General features: G+C 35.4%; 1 protein-coding gene and 1 non-coding gene across 2 annotated transcripts in view; both read right to left on the reverse strand.

Annotated features, from left to right (window-relative positions):
• Nucleotides 1–19,933, reverse strand: part of LOC138711845 (uncharacterized) — a 41,765-nt gene extending 21,832 nt beyond the window's left edge. Inside the window, exons 1-2 of the mRNA XM_069843106.1 lie at nt 19,677–19,933; nt 314–357 (exon numbers count right to left, since the gene is read on the reverse strand). Of these exons, the coding sequence (XP_069699207.1) occupies nt 314–357; nt 19,677–19,731 (99 nt within the window). The 5' untranslated portion in view covers nt 19,732–19,933. The remainder of the gene's footprint in view (nt 1–313; nt 358–19,676) is intronic.
• TRNAT-CGU (transfer RNA threonine (anticodon CGU)) lies at nt 797–868 on the reverse strand. Its single transcript has one exon. It is a non-coding gene; the product is annotated as a tRNA-Thr (tRNA).
• Nucleotides 19,934–24,006: the final 4,073 nt, after the last annotated feature.

Raw genomic sequence — 24,006 nt, forward strand, 5'->3', positions numbered from 1 at the left:
TGGTAAAATTTAACAGGAAAAAGACATATAATACATATTCCGAAGTGATATAGTGTTAAAAGTTGTGTAATCAAGATGTATAGATTTTTTTATTGTACGTTATCTAAGAAATAAGATATTAAAATCTGCACAATTATATGTAGTATTTCCGCTCTGTTCATCGGCATAAAATTAAGACATTTATTTAGGCCTATATAATCAAAATAAAATAGTATTAAAGATAATAATTGTCTTGCTATTTCTGAATCCATTTTTTTATTCGTGTTAATTTAAAAATATTAAACTCTGGTAAGTGACATACTAAATATATTACCTCAATAATACTCTTGAGTAATTGCAATCCATGGCATTGATTATCTGAAACAAGAAAAATTTAAAGCATTATAAATTTGTCATCCTACATACAATATTCATTATTTATTCATGTGTATAATCCAGTAACAAGGCAGATACATTAACCCAATCCCTCTATTGACATTACGTGTCCGGTTTCAGTGTCAATGATAGCTGCTTTCTTACATGATGTCGCTAATGAGATGAAAAATAAATGGTTGGTGAAAAGAAAGTAGGCCTACTGCGAAAGAAATTTACCAATTATTTTATGTAACACATTTTGGTGGAATCCTTCAAAATGGCGAAACAAAAAATATATAATACAGTGCGCCAGGGAAGTCTCTCCGCACTGAAGACAGCGGAATGTATGCGCTAGCAACTACAGTTATATTGTAGATATATTAATTTGTCCTACAGAATTTATCTGTAATATTGAAACTTAATATTTTAGGAGAAAAATTCGCTCCGGCGCCGGGGATCGAACCCGGGTCCTTGGTCTACGTACCAAGCGCTCTGACCACTGAGCTACGCCGAATTCAATCCATAGCACCGGATCGAACTTTCCTCCTTCGATGTGGATTGAATTGAAAGGAGGAAAGTTCGATCCGTTGTTGTAGATTGAATTCGACGTAGCTCAGTGGTCAGAGCGCTTGGTACGTAGAACCAAGGACCCGGGTTCGATCCCCGACACCGGAGCGAATTTTTCTCCTAAAATATTAACTGCAGTTATGTTGGTAGTAGCTGGAACTTACACTAGAAACAAGACGTAAACTTTGTACTCACCACAATCGTAACGGATGCTATTCTTGAAGACACAGTTCGACTCTTTTACACTAATTTGCAAACATTTTCACTAATTTTTCTTGCGTAATCAACTGCACATAATTAATTATATTCATCCTAAATTCATTGATTGTTTTAGGATTATTACTATATACCGCAGATTTTGCCGCAGCCCAATGCCTAATTTTTTCGTAATCACTTTATTTTAATTCATGAACCACTGTAATTTTATAGGGGCAGAATTGAAGTTCGCTTCTTACAGCTTTATGCGCTGTCCACTTAGATATTCCGGCATCTTTTGTTAATTTGCGTGTTGATTTTGTAACACTCCGCAACATTATATCCGAGATTTCATCAAGGTTTTTCTGTCGTTAAAATTGTAGGCCTGCCACTTCTTGATGCATCGAGAACTGGCCCGGTTCCACGGAATTCAAATCACGTACAGTATCGTGATTTGGAATTAGGAAAACGCAAACGAAATTTCTGTTTCACATTTTCCGTAAACTTACCACCTTAGCGAAAAACGCTCTTTCTTCAGTAGAAAGCATTGTCACTAGTAGTCTTTAGCCACCACTCATTCACAATTAGACTGCAGTACACCTAGTCTGGCCTCAATTGATACCGTTAGCTAAGCAGCCCCCACTCAAGGATGTGGCAATGACCCGGCCCGGCTGATGCTACCAACATAACTGCAGTTGCAAGCGCATACACTCCGCTGTCTCCAGTGCGGAGAGACTTCCCTGGAGCACTATATAATCTAATAAACCCTGATACACAAGTATTTGTCCGATTGGATCAACTGTCTTCTGCTGTAATGAATATTGTAGGAATATACTTTATAATGAGTTTAGAATAGACACATTAACATCGTCTGGATTGTATGTTTCTATTTTTGAAGAACTACTAAATTGCGCAATAGTGAAAAATAACTTTAGAATTACTAGTCATCCTCTGAGGAGTTTAGGGCTGAGAGGAATGCGGTTCCGACTAGTCTAGCGCGGTACTGGAGTGGGAGGGAACAGTGACATCGCCAGTCTGGAAGGAAGTACAATCATACTGAAAACATTCGCCCGATTTACGAGAGCAGTATGCCTATTAGTTTTCTAACTATTTTTGGCGACATAGAGATACAACCATTCGTACTTACGTGTTCAGAGAAGGAAAGTATTGTAGAACATTTTATTTATTTATTTATTTATTTATTTATTTATTTATTTATTTATTTAGTCAATTATTTATTTATTTATTCTGGTGAAGTTAAGGCCATTACACCATCAGAAATACAAATAGAATAAAATAAATAAACATAAAATCATAATAAAACTACAATAATATAAATGAAAAGAAGAATCGTACTATAAAATTGAGAGATTAGTAGAATTTAATTAAATTTGTAAAGTAATCAATTTAAAATAATAATAATAATAATAATAATAATAATATTATTATTATTATTATTATTATTATTATTATTATTATTATTATTATTATTAAACTTCCCCCCATTGAGGGAGCCCTTACGGACTCAGTATATCCTCAAAAAAATTATTATACATATGTAAACATAGATATTAAGTTTTAAAAAAGGGAAACAAAGAAAAGGGCGTGAAATATTACAATTGCTATTAATGTGGCACCATGTGATTAATTAGGATTTGGCAGGATTTTTTTAACATAGTTATCACAATGTCATCTCTCAGAGATGTTGGCAGAGCAAACTGCCGTCGAAATTCTTCGAAAGAAGCTGGTATAGTCCCTCAAGTACCTATGAGCAAGCCGAATACCTCAACGTGAATTAAGGCATATTTCAGCTTGAAATAGTTGACTGTAGGCTCATAGATCGACTTCTTCTCAAGGTGGACCTCGGCTGACTGATGACCATTCTACTTGAAAACGTATCGTGGGGTCCACAATGATGTCCTGTTTAGTGTCAGCATTGTACGCTAAAATATCTACTCGTCTCGTTAACCCACTTTCCACAGCATGTTTCCTTAAAAATGACTTGTAACGGTGAAATATTTAATATGAGTAATTTATATAAGTTAATATTAACATAGCTAACATCAGGGCGATGTTTGAGCAAAAATTGCAACAGTATATTTAATATATTTATAACAAAATCACATAGCCTAAGTAAACAATATGTATATGAAATATTCACACATTACTACAAACTGAAGACTGCATATTTTTGGACGATTAATACTTCCCACTCCGCTCGGCTCGGCTTGTCTGTAGCAACAAAAGAGTCTACCTGCAACCCTCCCGCATCGATGGCAAGAATACCTCAGATCCCAGCACTAAACTCGTCGGAGGAAGACAGCAGGTAAATTATATTCTTTTATCCTTTTTTTGTAGTAGGAGTTTAGGCTCAAAATGATACCATCTAAAATATTAGCCGCGACTTTCCAGCACGCAGCACAACGCCTTTATAGCGACGTTACCGCGTGCCCCGAAACATTTTAATGAAAGTAAAATTCTACACTCCTAATACTGCACACTTCCTGTGTAAAATGAATTTTTCATGTAATTCTTTTATTCATATTACCTTCTCATTATTGCATTATGATATTAAGAAAATACGCTTTTAATATAGAATTTTTAAGGTTGCAACACTAAACACGAAAACACATCACAGCTGCAAGAAGAAAGAAAGGTTATTTTCTGTTTCTAGTACAGTGTCCACATATCCCTTGCCTGGATGACTGCTTTTATCTCTCTTGACATACTCTCTACAAGGTTCTTTAATCCACACCTGTGGAGTAACGGTTAGCGCGTCTGGCCGCGAAACCAGGTGGCCCGGGTTCGATTCCTGGTTGGGGCAAGTTACCTGCTTGAGGTTTTTCCGGGGTTTTCCCCCAACCCAATGTGAGCAAATGCTGGGTAATTATCGGTGCTGGACTCCGGACTCATTTCATCGGCATTATCACTTTCATCTCATTCAGACGCCAAATAACCTAAGATGTTGACGCAACGTCGTAAATAACCTACTAAAAAAAAGGTCCTTCAGCTCTCCTATGGGTATGTTTTGTCATAAACAACGAAGAACATTGACTAATATTCTGCTACTGTCCGTGGAGTTGGGAAATAGATCTCCAGGGCTCTCTGCAGTTTTCTCCAAGCTTGCTCGATAGGGTTTTGATCAAGTTACCGAGGTGGAAGTGGAACAAGTTACCGAGGTGGAAGTGGAATATAAGCCGAGTTCATCAACTCTTTCGAGCAAGATGTTAGCCCAGTGGTGTCTGGCACTGTCGTCCACAAATTTAAAATGTCAATCTATGGCTCTATGGAACACAACGCATTTAGGCTGCTATTACACTATCAAAGTTATTTGATAAAGATCTTTTATAAAATACATAACATTGTAATGGGTTTTCTTTTATAAAAGTTATCTTTGATAAAAGATTTCTATATTTTGAAACAAATATGACGGAACGCAAATATAACTGGACTGTTGCTACCACAAAAATTCTGATATCGGAGTGAGAAGGAAATTAAATGTTGTAAATAAATGTTTTGTATAATAATAATAATAATAATAATAATAATAATAATAATAATAATAATAATAATAATAATAATAATAATAATTTACATTAATTTGTATAACTTTTCAAGTCCTCGCATTGTAGCTCTTTCAGTAAGTTCTGGTGGATACCTCTCTTATCAAGTTTTGCAATTCACGGTTTAACCCGCAGGCTTTTGTTTTTCTGTTTATTTTTCAGTAAAATGATTATGTAATAATATTGAACTAGTCGCAGCTGAACAAGTATACTACTGTTCTTCATTCATGGCGTTACCAATTTAACGCGTAAATATTAGTATCAACAAATCATAAATTTAACGCGTAAATATTAGTATTAACAAATAATAAACTTTACGCGTAAATATTAGTATCAACAAATCCTCGGAACACGTGTTCACTGTTGTGGAACAAGTGTTAGTTGAGTTTTGTTCATAATTTTAGGTTATCTTTGATGAAAGATTTTACAAAAGATTTTATGTAGTGTAATATACCCCAAATCCTATTTTTAATAAATAATCTTTGATAAAATATTTTATCATTTTCTTTGTCAAAGAACTTTGATGCAGCCTTAACAGTATCCTCTTTGTAGGCCTACACTTGAGCGCAGTAGCGGCAGTTGGTCAAAATAATGAGTGTGCTACAATCTCTATATCGGCCTATTGTATACACTTATATGTATTTATCTAAATTTGAGACTCGCCTAGTGACGAAATATGAAGTCCATACGGCGTTCCTTCCTACTTCAGAACTTGTCAATTACCCTGGAGTTAAACCCCTCCATCTTGGACATCATACTCTTTTCTATTGACAGTATTGCAAGAGCAGTGAGGCGATCCTGGGACATAGTGTTCCTTAAAAACGTTTTTATGCGTTTAAAGAAAGAAAAACATCTTTCTGGCTCAGCAGTGGTCATTGGTATTGTGACCAAAATATTTAACAACTTCGTTACTTCACAGAATGAATCCTGTGAATTGTTGGAGGCTGTGTTATGTATTGTAACTATTGAACAGCTCCATCTATATTCCGGAAGTCGAGTCTTTCGTATAGAACTCCAAGTTGTATCTTTAACACTCTTTTGTTCAGTGCAGTATAGCTGTTGACAGCAACTTCAAGTTCGCGTTCAGAAAAATTATGCGAAAAATTGTCAAAAAAATTTGCTGTTTAATAATTTTGTTGCGTCTAGGTAGGTTAAAGACTGAAACGATAAGTAGTTTCCTGAATTATACTGTCACATAATTCCTTGGCTTCAATTTTCTAGACTGATTCAGGAGGAACCTCAAAAACCAGGTAGATGGCAGCAGCGGTCGGACACTTGAATTACCAAACACATTGTACATAGTTCCGAGTGCTTCCACAAACAAGCATTCTTTCGTTACGCTTTACTTTTGTAATCTCCAAGCTGCGTTGTGCTGAAGCTGACTACAGCACTTCCCCGCGTAAAAATAGTCAATCAGAGCAGTGATTTCAGCTTCGCACATGCGCATTAGTTGTCTACATTCTCATGTAGAGTTTTGAGTAGCACAACGTACCGCCTGAGGCAGCAAAGAGCGAAGATTAAACACTCTATAACGCGTCGTGAACATAACCACGGGAAATTGTCAAATGGCAGATCAAATACTATGGTATTGCAAATACATTATTTGAGCAAAAATTATCATTGTGCTGTAGCACTGTAGCATATAAGGACGGGCCGCCCCTGCTTGAGCGAAACCACTTCCACGAAAGATGGAGAAGACAGCTACCTGAACCTTCAGGCAGAAAACATCCATTTTACAAGACACGGCAACTAGCTAGTAAACTTCAATATGCTACCTCCGTCAATATAAGCCGCTATACTGCAAGACGTTTGCTAGAGGCGAGCATATAATATGTTCTAGACGCCCTTATGGTTCTTAGTTCGCCACAGTAGCATGGATTGGCAACAGAAATGACGTACTATGCTATTTATTTATTTATTTATTTATTTATTTATTTATTTATTTATTTAGTAGATTTATTTCTACTGACAGGGTTTAGAGCATAAAGCCTTCCAGTCAACCAGTATTAGAACAATAGCAAATATAAAAATGGAAGAAATATAGGAACATATAGGTTTATAATAATAATAATAATAATAATAATAATAATAATAATAACAATAATAATATCAAAATGAAAACAAGTTTAGTTACATATAATTCTAAGACTCAAACAATTACAGTAATGTGAATCGAAGTAATTGTTAAAATAATAAAATAAACTTACATGTTAAAAATAAAAATCATATATTATAAAAAAAATATATTTTAGGAAAGCTCACAGTCTAAGTTACCTATTTAACAACCGAGTTTTGAAATTAGTAAGTGTCTGACAGCCATTTAAACTGAGGTAAGGAGTTCCAATGACGATAAATTGAAACTGTGAATGATGAGCATCGGGAAGTGTTATGATGAGGTATACTCAATGTACCGGTAATCTGAGATCGAGTATTTAAGTTATTGGTGCATAAATATACAAGACGACAGATAACTTGGGATTGAGGTGCGCAGAATTTGAACTAGAAGAGAAAGACAATGTAAATTTCTGCGATCGTTGAGTCGGTGCTAATATAAAGATTCGAAAAATGGTGAATTATGATCGTATCGTCGGACATTGCACATACGTCTTAAATACACACATTATGAACACGTTTACGTACTGTAAGTATTTAGTTAGATTTTTAACTGATAGTCGTCATTATAGAGGTCTGGACAGTCCCAAGACTGGCGTACGGACTCTTCTTCGGTCTTCTAGTTCTTGGTGTTTATTTCACCTTCCCTGTTCCCTTTCTCGCTTAGAATGGTTACTCATAACCAGGCTTCGAGACTTCGGACCCGATAGAGCAGTTCAGTGGGAAATCCGCATAACTGCGTACTGAGTAAGTTACAGTGATAAAGCGTACAGTGGGTGGGGGTACTGTAGAATGAATGCCAACAAATACGCAAAGGAAAACGCTCTGGATTTGAAGGTTCTGACGAATAATTTGGTTTTCATACAAACTGTGTCTGAAACTATTACACGGTTAGAGAAGTCAGAGCAAGAGATGTCGGAAGCCCTCAAATTAATTTAGAAAATAATGCAGAGAATTAATGAGACATCAAGTACACCGGTTACTGAACTTGTAAAACAGAAGTGGAAATCAATTTTATGTAGAAATAACGAATATGGAACATTGTGTAACATACACAGCAAATTAGTGGACATAGAGTCACCCGAGAATAAAGGAATGTCTCTTAGAGACTGTAATGATGTTAGGTTTTTTCGTTTTGCTCCTATCACGTCATGCGACGTAGAGCGCAGCTTTGTACAGTACAAACTTTGGCAGATAACTGAAATGATTTACGTTTGAGACACTGAGAATGTATCTTGTAGTAGTTACATTGTAATTCGGTAATGTAACTGCACTTCCTAAAGACGACCAATAGGATAAATGAAAAAAATAAAATTGCTACATGCTTATTTGCACCATTATAATTAAACACAAATGCTTATAAAAGACAGGAGAATAAATGCTTTTCACATTATTTTGGCATTATCATTATGTAATGTATATTTACTTTCAGAATGTACATATGTGTGTTTCCCCATGCTACCGTATCTACTCTAAATATCAACGTTGTTATTTCAACAGATCTCTATCTACCTGCAACGAGTCAACAACCTATAGTGCATGCACAGTAAACTTCTTGTATCGGGTCCAAAGTCTTGCAGCCTGCTCATAACGCTCGGAGACACTCCAAAAGCAGGAACCACATCAGTTTGCCACAGTCAGATGATTGAAAAATTAAATTCAGGGTTCAGAGCCATAGTGGGCCAAGCGCCACTTATTAAACACGGAGAAAGCAAGGGTTAAATTTAAGTGAATACCATAGTTTAATGAAGATTGACATATCATTTAGTTTTAATGTGTATACTTCATATTACTTGCTACATGTTTCCATTGAATTATGGTAATAACTTCATTTTAGCCCTTGTTTTCTACGGTTTTAGTAAATGGCGCTTGGCCCACTATGGTTATGAACATTTCAAATATGCCTATGGGGTAAGCAAAGGTATTTTCGTGATATAGCTATATTCGTGATAATTTTTTAAAAGCTTTCAAGAACATGCCTACTGTAGGAAATAGTTCTAGCGTCTGGTAGTAATACTGCATTGTGTCATGGATGGCGAAACATGATCGATTCGATCTTAGTTTGCTGTGTTGGCCATGACAGAAAGTTGTATTGTGCGCTGATTTTCTTAAGAATTTCGGTAGTTTCTGAACTTTTTGTAATTTTACAGTGATTACTGAGCACATATTTAAAGTAAGAAGTCCATACTTGAACTACCCATATACTATAGTACTTGAATTCCTCTAACTGTACATATATTTAGATTATATTACTGAAGTTAATGGCGTCAATTAAAGCTTAGGAAATGGATGCGATTTCTTAGCTTTCTTCTCGTGAAAGTGATGGCGGGCGAGCAAGCCTCCTTATTTCGGCCCATAGCAAGGTTTCTGTTCCTTCGCCAGAAAAACTTATTTGAAGAAAATTATTACCCGTAAAACGTACTTTAATTCTATCTTTTAGTAGCTATCACGAAATTACCTACCCTATTTTGATTTTAGGTGTAACATGGGAAAAGAGAATTAAATACATTAAATATGGTGCAATCAACTTACTGAAGCCGCCAAAATGGCGAGGGAGCAGAAACTATCTAGCTATAACGCTACAAAAAAAAAAATGGATGTGTCATGGAGGTCACTCAAAGATTTCATGAGCAGAAATGATAGTAATGGAAATCAGATTCCTAAATTAGGAAGGCTTTTTGCTCTTACGTCTGATCTAGAAGTATGGTTGTATGTTAATTACATGAGGGTGGATCGGAAAGTAACGCACAATAATACAGAAAACGTTTAATAGGTAAACAAAAATAAAAAAAATACCCAAATATCTTTCAGCTACTTTTCTACATAAGCTCCACGTTTCTCAACACATTTCTCCCACCATGGTACCAGTTTCAGTATATTCTGTTCATAGAAGTCCTTTCGGTTGGAGTATAGCTATCTGCAGACAGTTCATTGCACTTCTGCATCGGTCGCAAAGCGATAGCTGGCCGGGAATTTCTTCATGGGACCAGACAGATGAAAATCCGACGGTGCAAGGTCTGGACTGTATGGTGAATGCTGGAGCACCTCCCAACTAAATGTGTCGATTTTCTCACAAACAGAAGCGGCAACATGGGGGCGAACATTGTCATGAAGAAGTTTGACATGTTCAGCATTAATGTTACGGCGTTTGTCACGAAGGACATGACGCACTTGAATATAGACTGCCGCATTCACAGTGGCCCCGTCCATCAACAAAACACCATGCACATCTCATGTCACAAGCACTTTTTTAGCAGATTGCATCACTTTAAATTTTTTCTTTACTGGGGAAGCAGCATGTTTTCGTTCTGCAGCGTAATGCCTTAAGTGGTCTCACTAGCCCTTGTGGTCGCCTGTCAGGTTCTTAGGCACCCAGCGGACATTAACTTTATGAAATTTCAATGCGTCATGCACGATATCGTATGAAATGTTGAACTGCTGACATAAGTTTCGCAGTTGGATCCGCCTTCGTTCAAAATTGCCGCCTCAATACCTGTGACATTCCGCTGCATAGACTGTGGGTTGCAGCTGTTATCGGCCTCCCGGAACGTGGCGAATCACAGAGGTTCTCACGGCCGTCTGCGAAGAATGCGCACCACCAGGAGATATTGCTACCGTCCATACAGTCTTCCCCGTACAGCCACACATGTTCCTGTAAATTTCACTCGGGTTATGTCCTTTAGCCCACAAAAATCGCACATCACTTCGCTGCTCTTCACAAGTTGACGACAGTAACATGCGCGCCATCTTTGTTGCGTAGTTCACACACACGCTTCTCTCGCTCTAGAGCTGCACATGCAAAACAAATGGTCTGTAGTGAAAACTTGAAATTATATCTGGGTGAAATGTCAACATTCCAGCCTCAGTGCCAACGCAGAAAAAAATTATTGTGCGTTACTTTCCGATCCCCTTCTTATTAGGCCTATGTAAATGCGAGAGTTGGGATTTGGCTTGACGGTTCCAATTATAAAAGCGGTACACCAGATGACCAGGAGTGACAGGCGAGGATATTTGTTGAATGCAGATAGCGAAAGTGCCAGAAAATGATTGTAGTTTCATTTTAAACGGATGTACAATCTCACAATAAGGGCTCCTGAAAATCTTGCTGCCAAGAACTCAAAAGAGTCGTAAATGTGTTTGTTTCATGTTTTGTTCTTTGTTTAATGTTTTTAACTTTATTAGCTCTAAGATGTTTGAGAGACTGCTGTCCAGACGATTCTTATTTTTACATCAACAGTTCCTGTAAAATTTCAAATTAATCAAAATAGGGCTATCTCTAAATAACTGTCATCAATGTGTTTATGTTTCATATTTTATTCTTTGTTTCATTGTTGTTCTTTATTGAGCCTAATATAGATCAAAGACAGTAGTCTGGGATATATTTTTTTTTCATGAACAATCCTATACATTGTTAAAGTTTATGAAATATTCTATATCATTGAAATACATTTATAGGCTTGCATAAATAAGAGGTCATCAAATAGTTAGTGTTTATAAACCCTATTGTGAATTTATATAAATATACAGTAAGCCTAATATGAAATAACTATGTATTCCTTTCATTCACGAAATTGCCTTACCACTATCACGAAATTAGGTACCCCTATCACGAAATTACCTACCAAACACGCACATTTTCAATCCCATTTTCAATTAATAATTAAAATTAATAAAAATGGAAAATACACCTCCCTGTTATATATTTTGTTACAATAATGCCATAGAAATAGAAAATATAGTATCATTCCGAAAATGGGGAAAACTAGCAATGATATTAAAATTATTACGAAAATATTCGTACCTTTCCTTAACCTACTGTTCAAAGTGGTTAACTCATTATTTTCGTCTATATAAATTTGTATAACTGCACACATTCCACATATGAAGCGACTTGTTTTGTCACAAAATGTATGTATCAACAATATTTGTGAGTTAAAGTTATTGGGTGAAGTAGAAATAATTAACATTAAAATATCTCCAACATTTGTAGCACAGTTTGATTATATCACAAGTGACAAGTGGTTTAGGAAAATTGTTGTATGCAGTCGTTGTGATATTTAGAATGGCTCCTGAAACTGATATCCAAATACTATCACCGCTGAGAACATTATTTATAACGAAGCCTAAGATATATTTTTCCAGTATCGGATTATATGTCCTTGTTCCCTTTGTAATAGATTAATAAAATACGAAAATTTGGAATTATTTCACTATTAATTTCGGGATAGTGTCTAGTAGGCTAAACTTCTATATTCTTCAGCATGAATATTATATGCACGATATTGGCATGCAGTTATATTACTAGATTTATGGATATATTACATATAATTTTAACTACTGGATTCAATTTAGGTGCTCAAAATGCCCACCATTAGCATTCGTTACAGTGAACCACTGCACGAACAACAGCAGCTAAAGTATTCATAGGGTTTTCTTTACAAGCCGTCTCAGTTTCTTCACCTAGTGCAGGCAGTGTAGCTGGTTTTCTGCTGTACATCACATCCTTCATTGTTTCTCACAGGTAGAAATCGAGGGGGGATTAAGTCTGGGGAATGTGGTGGAAGTTCAACAGCACCCCTTCGTCCTACCCAATGTCCTGGTAGCACGTCATCTAAATAGGCACGTAGATTGCAGTGAGAGCGTTGTGGTGCGCCATTGTGCTGGAAGTAAAATTCCTCATTTGTATAAAGCTCACGGATGGCATAAAGCTCACGGATGGCCTGTAAAGTGGATTAATACAGCATGTCGTGGTACGCGAGACCAGTGACTATACAAAAAAAAAAAATAAAAAAAAATAATGGTCCAATTATTCCCTGCATGTCAGTCCGCACAGACATTAATCTCTGCTAAGTTGAATGCTTTTCCATATAAACGTGCGGGTTGTTCGGAGCCCAGTGGACACAATATGGTATGACGGTTGGTTGTACCGTTTAAACTGAGCTTCATTGGACCACACAAACTGTCCCCCAAAATACGCATCTTCACGTACCTTGTTTCGAAAACACTCGCAGTACTGCATGAGTGGATTAGGATCATCCTCATTTATGGTGTGTCACAATCGTGGGTTAAACACTTTCCATTTCGCTTTCTTCAGAATTCGTTATATGCTCGATTGGCTAACTCCCGTCTCATGTGCACAATGGTTGACAGACTTCTGCGGTGGTCGTGTGAATCGTTGTAATAGGCTACCTCATTAGAGGACACAGGGTCTGTTGCTAAGCGACGTCTCCTAGGTCGTTCCTTGTGTACATCACTCACGGTGCCATCCATTTCGAACTTACCATGAATACGTGCGATTGTCCGACGGGTGGATGGCTCTATCCCTAACTCCTATCGCCATCGTCGTTCCACTTTACACATATAATGTTTTCACGTGTTCCTTAGCTACTCGCCGCGCCGATACAGATCCCAGAGTTTACTAGTCGTCAAAGGCTGCCGACGGTTTTCATCATGTGCCTAATATCATTGTGTTTTCCATGGTTCTCACAAGCATCTTTTGTCTTTATTTTTTCCAAACCCCTTACACCGTTGTAGTAGCCATTGGTATTGTGTCAGTGCGCAATGCCGATTTGTTGTACTTTTGAGAAATGTCTGTGGACACTTTCCCAGATATGACACTTTTCGCTTTTATTACACACTTCTAGATTGTTCGTGTCTTATTGCGATCTAATAGTCTGAAAATTTTAAAAGGATGGGATGACATAATCAACTTCAATTCACAGTAGTGTTGGGCAAAATTTAATTGTATTAACAATTAACAATTGAATTTCATTTTACCTTTTCAGTTACAATTATCAATTAAAATATTATTTGTTAATTGCTTGTATAAAAGTGTTAATTGTTAACTGTAATTGCATTAATTTTTGTAATTAATAAATGACCAAATAAACACAAGATTTCAAATCTAGAAAAGAAGAACTTTTATTCCATACGTTACAGAACTGAATCACATGTTTAATTAGATTTATCTTCTTGCAAATTGCTTGTTAGATTTGCCTTCAGTGTAACACGCAGTTCAAATTTAGGAAGATTGATCATGGTAGCATACGAAAACATTCTTTCCACTGGCCCACAAGAAGATAGTGGAGTGTTGTATTAAAAAAAAACATGTCTTATTTCCTGATATCTGCGCAATACGTACCAATTCTCAAATTCTTCAGCAAAAAAATTGTAGAATGAAGAGTTCTGCTTTTGATTTTGGAGACTGTCTCGGTACTTCAACTTCAAAATCAGAATAAAAAAAATCTTTTCTTTGTTTATGGGTATTTGGTTCTCACAAGCTTTGGTTTGTTTGGGGGTGTGCCCATGTTTTTTTTTTTTTTTTTTTTGCTGGATCTGATATAAACAAACCTTTGCAACCTTGCGTGTTGTGTATGGACCAGTGGTAAGATGTCTGACATCTGTGTTATATGTTGTGAGTTCGCCTACCGTCACGGTAAAATTATTTATATTTATTTTTGTTTTTAATTAATTTATTAGTTTAAATGTAAAATGGCATTTGTTCATAAACTTCGTTAGGCGTGCATTGTAAAACTATTTTTGCCCGTCACCTGTGGGCTATTAATAGACGAGATTTGGCCTGTGTAAACAAAAATATTTATTTCACATCCTAAAAAACTCACTTCTCTTTCTCTTCGAAATCTTGAACTCTTCTATTCCTTCGTACCTGTCATCTCGCTGCACTTGCCTTCCTTCACACTTTAATCTGAACACACGCTCTCGCAGTGAAACAATACTAACAATACCATCTCACCGCACCTCCTCATACTCATCTTTCATAATAGTCCCGCCAAGACTCTGGGAGTCCACACTTGTGGAGTAACGGTCAGCGCGTCTGGCCGCGAAACCAGGTGGCCTGGGTTCGAATCCCGATCGGGACAAGTTATCTGGTTGAGGTTTTTTCCGGGGTTTTCCCTCAACCCAATACGAGCAAATGCTGAGTAACTTTCGGTGTTGTACCCCGGACTCATTTCACCGGCATTATCACCGTCATATCATTCAGACGCTAAATAACCTGAGATGTTGATACAGCGTCGTAAAATAACTCAATAAAATAAAAAAAAGACTCTGGGATTCGCTACCTGCTAGCATGAGGGACTGTCGAAATAAAATTGAATTCAAACGCAATCATACTAGGGATTGGTCAGTAATTGAGACTCGTTCAGACATGGTTTCTTGTAAATAGTTCTCTTAATCTATCACAGAATAGTTCAATATCCTGTAATTTCATCACTATACAATTGTATTACTCTAGGTTTAATTTGTAATTCATCAAGTACAAAAAAATATACCATGTTCATAACTTCTATGATAAATTGTCTAGCTTTCATTAACCAGGTAATTTTTTCGTACTTTGACTTTTATTGTAATTGTAATTGTACATTTAATATTAAGTGTAATATTATTCTTCATATTATAGTTGTAATCCACTGGTAGATGGGCAGAGGAAGCCTGACGGCCTTATCTCTATCAGGTTAAATAAATAAATACTACTAAAATACTACTGAATACTAAAAATCCAGACGCATATCAAATATAAATAAATAATTAAATAAACAAAAAATAAACAATTTGTTAATATATTAAGAAAAAAGGCCTATGGTGGGGGACTAGTATTCGTCCACAAACCACCTGCGTCAACAACTACCCTCATTCTACGCGACATGGAGTCCACAAGATTATGGAACAGGTCTGAATTCATGGCCACCTCCTCCCACGCATCTGGAACTCTGTACCACACCTCGTCAGCTGTCCGAACGGGTGATTGTTCTGCCCAATTAGAGCGTAGGATCCGTTTGACTGTAGCTCACAAATTTTCAATCGAATTCATATCTGGTGATTTTGGAGGCCAATCGACCAGGTCGATATCAGGTCTTCTCGTAAACCATCTCTGAATCCAGTTGGCGGTGTGTGCAGGGTGATTATCCTGCTAGAGGAAAAGTGTTCCTTCTGGATATCGTTCTCGGACGGAAGGATCATTACATTTTCCAAAATGTGTTTGTAAACTTCTGCCGTAAACCGACAGTGGATGCGTTCCAGAAGTCCTGCCCCATCGTATGACATCCACTCCCAACACGCGACAGTCACGCGACCCGATCTGTTAAGTCGTTTCACGAAGTGTTCATCGTATCGGTAGCCATCCATACGATAAACTAGGGCAGGACCATCGTTGCTACTGGAGACAATTACCTCGGAGGAGAAAATGACAGAGGATAGTAGCTTAATATAACATTTGGGTTGCATTAAAAAGTATTGATTATTCAGTCTATCTTGACTCTTGACAATATAACATTATTTAACTAAATTGTATAATTGCTAAATCACTATAAATGAAGAAAATGCCAATCGAAGTCCTGTCGGAGAGTAATATACGCTACACCAGACGTGGCGAAAATGTGTTCGTGCAAGTGAAGCAACTGTCTGTCTTATTAACGGATTTTCATATTCCTTGCGTCAAGGACTTAAATATAATTTTATACAGTATAAGATTAGAAACTAATGTTCAGTACGCGTAACGAAGAAAGAAATGAATAAGAAACATAGGACACATTATCACAACCTATCAACACTGTCTTAAGAAAGTCTCTCCGACAGAGTTTCAAAATCAGGAATTATGTCACTTATTGCCAGTCGTAGGTGATCGCAAAGATATTTGTCTGTCAGCCGAGATCTAAATTTGGTTTTTACTATGTTCATTGTTGAAAATAATTTTTCACAAAAGTAAGTTGTAGCGAACATGGCTTCAATAGAGCAAACGAAAGAACGAAGCTTTGGATATTTATTTTTTGGCAAAGATTTGAAAAGTTCAACATTTTTCAAGTCCTTACATCTAGCTTTCAATTAACATCACATTGTAAATCTGTACGTTTAAATTGAAGATCTAACCGCATTATTCGTACACAATGTGCTCGCTAGTCACATTTTCGCCACGGCTGCGCTACACGACCCACAGCACGCTCCATCGTCAAATGTTCTATCCTCACAGCTCGACGACACCGTATGGCACACTCTGTAAAACGTCTCCTCATGGTATATGGGGAACGTGGAAAGTTGAACGCCATCTTGAGTTGAGAGGCAGTTCTAAAGGGGTGGTTCTCAACTTCTCTTAATATCATGGCGTCCTCTTTCCTTGTAGAGATGCGTGGCCAACCAGGAATTGGACGATTCACAACTTTACCATTCTCGATAAAATTATAGGCCATCGCTTAGCAGATGACAATGGAACGCCAATCTCTCTGGCCGCCATCGACGCAGTATAACCTACGCGAACCAGGCAATGACTTGTTGACGGAGTTATTGTCTCTCTGCCATCTTTAAGCGTAATGACGAGAAAGAACGGTTCATTAACAGACAGGAGTATTGCTTTGAAAATAGAGGGATGTTTATTATTCGTTAGAGTTTGGACATATTCTAAGAGATGCCGCCACATAAATATAACTTTGGGAGACATTATATGATGGTAAATTTGTAATTAAAAGAAGCTGATTTTGGGAGATTCGAGCCTTGAGCTACTACTATTAACAACCTTCCTTCTATTTTACGTATAACATATTTAGACTCTTAAACAAAATACAGCAAATTTAAATGGTTTTATTATGTGTTACCTGGTGAACTACGGCTTTGACGAGACGATCATGCGCAATGTTATGTCTCTGGATCTTAAAATTTGTCGGCGGCCCATTCTTTACGTCGTTAAGTGTATGTCGACCAAAAAACCAAAGAGACGACAAAAATACCAGGCATCGACTATTAACCACGTTGGTGATAGCATTTTGATGTGCGGATGTTTTTCTAGAAGTGTAGTCCTCTTGTCTAAATAGAAGGAATATGGATCGTTTCTTGCATAGTGACATTTTAGAAAAGAATATGGTTCCACATGGGAGGAAGAATATGCCACGTAATTGGAATTTCAGCAAGACAATGATACAAAATACACTTCCAGCCATTTAAAAAAATGCTTTCCAGATAAAACTTCAAGCTTTTGGACTGGCCAAGCCAGAGTCCGGATCTTAATCTTATCGACGTGTTCGTCGTAGAAGTTACTCAAATTAGGATCAGTTCTTTGCTGCCTTATTGGAAGAATGGTCACAACTTCTACTCGAGAAATTGCAAAATCTTGTGGATTCAGTGCCAAACAGATGTGTTGCTATAATCAAAGCTTGGAGGTATGCAAGAAAATACTGATTTTTTCTGAGAGCTAGAATAATTTTATTTTACTATTATTATTATTATTATTATTATTATTATTATTATTATTATTATTATTATTATTCTTATTATTATTATTATTATTATTATTATTATTATTATTATTATTATTATTATTATATACTTGGACTGGCAAATTACTTGTGATGTAGAAGAATTTTCAATTACAGTATTATTTTACGCAAGATAACTCAGGTTAAACTAAATATGTTTTCGTATTAAATGCATTAAAAATACAAACTTTTAAATTATCCACTGGCATTTATCTCTATGCAATATTTATCTTTATGTAACTGTGATATATATGCTTTCTACAAAATACTTTTGCGATCTACTGTATATATTTTTCTTTATAATACTGCATTTTTAATTTTTTTATCTCTGCGACTGTACTATAAAGGGCAAAAGTGAAAATGTTTTATTTAAAAGGCTTCATACATTGATATGAAACTATGTTAGAGAAATAGAGGCTATACTTAAAATAATATGAGAAAAGAGATTTCCTATATGTTATTCCCCTTAACTTACATGAGGTCTTTACATTTTGCATAAAATGTAACGAGAGATTTGTGATATTAATGTGTTTCAGTAGCGTTGGTTATATTTCACGTAAACAAGGATGTGACTGACCATATATTTCTTACCTTCAAAAATAAAAGTGATAATGATTATGATAGTGATTCTAAGGATATTATTTTAATAACGAAATTCAGGTGAACTAATTAATTCTGTCCTATTTAAGATTAAAAATATTTACAATATTGAAAGCCTAAATACATTTTTTTGAAAGCATAGTTGATGAAGGAAAGTATTTTAAGGAACTTCTTGAGTTTTATATCAATAGACCTACAAGGTATGTTGAACTGAAGCAGACACAATCGATATCGAAATGATTTCTTAGGTATGCGAAAATAATGAAGTTAAAAGTAGGTGTACATTTGAAACAGAAAATATTGCAAAATCTAAAATAAATCTTAGTCCATTTCTTGAGATATATATATAAACAAATAATTAAGTGAATAATGAAATAAATAAATAATAAATAACTCATTAAATCAGTAAATAATAAATAAATAAATAGAATATATGTTAAAAAATTATTAATTCCTTTTAAGGCTTTCGCAATTAAGTTACCACAATAACTTGTTCTTAACAAGCTAGAAATAACTAAAGTCAACAGGTTTCTAGAATTAATTTTTCAGTAATCTCTCAAGATAAAAGGCAAATTCAGGAGCTATTTGGTTTTTAATGAGTACTGTATTGCGATAGAGCTACATAATTTTGAATTTCATTTCTTGCACATCCTTAAACCTTTCTTAAGAGTGTTGTAATAACCGTGTAACTTCTTAGAAAGAGATTCATTATGCAGTAATCATCAATTTCTGCATATCATATAAATTAATCAAAAACCAGAGTGAAAGATATTGTGAAATATTTTATAAGTATACTGAAGAAAATGCAAACATATAAACAATAATAACACAGTTTAAATTTTTCGAATAGTCACTTGCATTGGTTATTAATGAAGAATATTTAGACACTCAAATTACAGTACAATTTACTAAGAACAAAGGTCTAACATTTTAGTAAAATTAACTTCGGTTATAATTAAATATTTAAGTTGTAATAATAACATAAGAACTAAGTAGTAGCTTGAATGAACTAATCATTACTTACCTTTGGGTCCAAGAGTTGATACGAATAGCAAAAGAAACAAGCTCCAAATTCGCATTGTAACTGGTGAAACTTTGCTATCACGAAGGAAAAATCAGTAACATTTTTTGATCTTTCAAAAATGTGTCATTTTATAAAATTACTTTCTCGAGTGTTTAAAGACTAGTATCCTTCACGTGCTTCAACATTGAAACTTGTGGTAGAGGTCATTTGTGTTAAAACTTTTAAAAACAAGTAAGATGGCTGCAACCGGTAAACGTATTATCTCTCTACAGTAGAAGGAAATTTGATTATAATGTCACTATGCTTCAGCTGACGCATTATTTATGCATGCTTGGTATATCTATCTAGTCGGAACGTACCAGAAAACAGAAACTCGCAAAAATATTATTACCTTCACGCTCTAGGAGTTCTAGTGAAGAATTAATGGCCATTTTGTTATATACGAGTATTTTCACATATTAATGCAATCAAGTTCATTTCGTAACTAAGTGTAAAAAATATAATTTTAAATATGCAACTCATATTAGTATATACGAAATGTTTAACGAAACGTCTCAAAAGCACATCGTTTTTGCAAATGTGGCAAAGCAAATAACTGACTCTAAGACAATATATTGAATACGACTACCTCAGTATTATCACAATCCTTTTCTTCTTTAAAATTGAGTAATAATCTTATTTGAGTTAATAGTTGGGATTGAAAATTCCGGCTAATGTTTAAAAAAGATAAAACGCAAGTAATTTTACTTTGACATTAAATATGACTATCCTCTATTAGCATGAATAAATTGTTGCCATTTATTTTAAATAATGTTTTTACGCTATACTATTCATTGCAACTGTTAAAAATCGGGCTTCCATTTTAACTCAAATCTGAACTACTATGTACAGGTAAAATATTTCTGAGAGAAAGTTTTCTCAAGGTTACATTCACTGAGAAGACTGAAGAAACATCCTTCTAAAATCAAACGGATATTGGTAAAGACCCTGGTAATGCTTTATTTTGGGTACTTCGATGTTCTGTATAGTTATCTTAGTTTAAATTTTCATTGAGCTTCATCGTGTTCATAATACATAATGTCCGCTTCATTTTTAACAGTCGCTGTTGTGGTAATGTCTCCGAATATATCTTACATTTTCTTGGCTTCTTTGACGAAAGAGCCACTCACTCCATTCACTCTGTCTGTTGTGTCAAATTTTAAATAATTTCATTGCACATTTATTTATCTGGTTCCTCGCTTAAAACTTTTATCATCCCACAATGACCTTAATTCATATTCTCCCTTGCGGTCCTTTTTTTCTAATCTATTTTTCCGAATCGAATATTCCGAATAGCATTTATTCCGAATGTTCCTACGTTCCGAAAACAAATTTTCCAATTCTGTTTTTCCGAAGCGATTTTTCCGAATATACATATATTCCGAAACCCGATTTTCCGAATCGTGTCGCTTAGATACATATCGCACAATATAACTAAACACAATAAAGAGTTGTTGCCATGTTACATTCGGCATACAAAATTCTAGTGCAGCACAAAAAATCTCACGGTGTTTTTAGACTAATATTATTAACAGTATCACTGCAATTGTACCAGCTGTATCTGTTTCCTGTTGTTTCTTCCATATTGGACAATTGGTGTATAGACGCATTCAGGCAGAAGGATTGTAAGAACTCTGTAACTATCCTGAAATTAGGCAACTGAAAATACATATACATATGATGCTATCCCTAGCCTTAGTGCCATGTGAAGATTTCTCCGAAACCTTTGAAGAATTACGAGAACACACTTGCGATGAAATTCTACCCATTCTGCCTTTCTTTGACATCACTTACGTTACAGGCATAACAGCTCTGGCAGAAAACGTGCAGTACCACCGCACTTATGGAATCAGTATCAGGCCACGATTCAAAATAAGCATGGGACCAACAATCTAAGTGAAGGCTTCCACAATAGGTTGCAACAAGTGGTTGGAAGACACCATCCTGACTTAAACTCTCCTCTGTCAGAATTGCAAAAAGAACAGGGCGATTGTGAAGTTATGATAAATGAATTCCGAATGGGACGACGAGTCAAAGTACTGCCGAGGAATAAATGGTTGACTGATCAGAAGAGAATAAAAACAACTGCTGTAAAGTACATGGTTTACAAGGAAAAAAGACATCGGTTGGATTACCTTCGTCATCTAGCCCATAACTTCACTTTATGAACCTTTACTGTACTGGTACTGCTACTATGAACTCATTTCCCTTTTAATTTTCCGTTCAATAAATCACAGTTTACAAGATATGTTCCTTAGTGTTTTATTAAATTAATTTGAAATTTCGGAACTAATGATATTCGAATAAAATAAACTTCGGAAAATGTGTGTTAGGAAAACTTGACATAGAAACTTTCGGCCTTCGGGAAAAAGTACTTTTTCGGAAAAATGATCGGTAACCCATATTCATACAATACTATTGTACCATCAATACCAGACGATAAAATATTCCTCTGCAATGCTTCCTCCATAATGTACACAGCCCGTTCCTGGAATTTGTTGCCACAGGAAATCAGAAGTAGGCGGAGTCTGAAATCCTTAAATTTCACTTTACTTAGAAACATTTTTATCGAACAGAATTATTTTCTTGCGGAAATTTGTATTCAATCATTTGAATTTCAGAACACACACCCTTTTCGATACAATCATGAACACAACTCACCACAATAAGAAACCAGAAGATAGCGCAAGAAATCACTAGGATTCAGAGGATGATGCAAAACAATATCGAAATTAGTCGTGCAGAAAGCATAGGGAGACAGCATACTCGTCAGCAGCCACGGTTGCACGCTGGTGCTTTAAGAGACCTGAGGGTAAGATACGCTAGCCCGAGAGTGCAGTGTGCTGACGACCGCTGATTTATAGTGTAAACACACTGAAGTCGTCATTTATTAATTGCAACAACTTAACATAACATCAGTAAATATCTGTTTATAAATTATATTTAAATTGATTTTATGTATACAGAATTTGTTCATCACCTTATATATACAGAGTGAACCGTAAGTAATGCAAATAATTCTGGTGGATGATTCCTTCAGTAAAGAGCAACAAAAAAGTCAAATAACTTTTTGCTATGTTTTGAATAGCTTTCCAGAGAAATGTGCATTTTAAAATACATTAATTATGAGAACTTACAACGCTGCGCCCTACAACCAGCGGCAGTTGTGTTGATCTGAACAAACCCCTCCACCTGGGTTGTTGAATGTCAATGCCATCATGTCAAGTACAGTTTCCCTAGGAAAGAATGAGACGATTGAATATTCCTAAGTCTCAGATGTATGACACTGCGTATGATCGGAGACCACAGCACTGATACACAAGATAACGAATATTGAGTTACTTAAATTCAGGCTATTTGGTTTGTTACTAGCATCGTTCCGAAATTAACTTCAAAATCAACTGCAAAAATATGGTAATATGATGTAAATAATAGATAAATAAATGAATATATATTATATCATATAGTTAAATCGGCGTTGGACCTTCATGACTAGATCGACACTCCGCACAGAAAGTACAGCTTTCGTGTCGTTTCAATAGCTCAGGCGCTAAAACTTCTGCGTGTTGTGTGGAAGCGTGCGAGTTCGATTCTTATTCTACACAACGATTTTGTTTGTCTAAATAACGTTGAAATGGAGTTTTACAGAGTCCTGAGATTAAATGTTAATGATCGCAAACAATACAAAATTACAAATTATAATATTATGAACGTCAATCTAATGAGTGAATTTACAGCATATATATACAATATATATATACAGTATATATATATATATATATATATATATATATATATATATATATATTAAAAACTAACAATTGGAATGAAATTAAAAAAGTATTCCTAAGCCACACAGACAAACTTTTCCAGAAGTTCAGAGTCCTTAGGCTTATGCCATTTGTTGAGTAATTATTACAATATTTTATTAGTAACTTTCCCATATGTGTAAGAAATGCACTCGCACAAAACAATTTTTATTAAAAGTGCGGCTTTGGACTATTTTATTCTCACAGCTTCATTTGATTTTAACTATTTTATCTACGTGTTTGCAATTGTGTTTAATATAATGTGCGTTCAGTTTTATTCATGTTATGATTGAATGAAGAAGCACTGTTGCAGTTATTGACTAATTAGATTATTAATACTAATTCTGAAATGCATATGTTAAATAACGAATTGCAGTATTTTTTGCAAACTCTTGAATTTTTAAGTTGTCAATAATATTTATGTAGGCCTACTATATACTATAAAGCGTTAAAAAAAACAGGAGACGTTTCGGTTATACAGT

This window comes from Periplaneta americana, chromosome 13, assembly GCF_040183065.1.
Source record: "Periplaneta americana isolate PAMFEO1 chromosome 13, P.americana_PAMFEO1_priV1, whole genome shotgun sequence".
Taxonomy (NCBI): Eukaryota; Metazoa; Arthropoda; class Insecta; order Blattodea; family Blattidae; genus Periplaneta; species Periplaneta americana.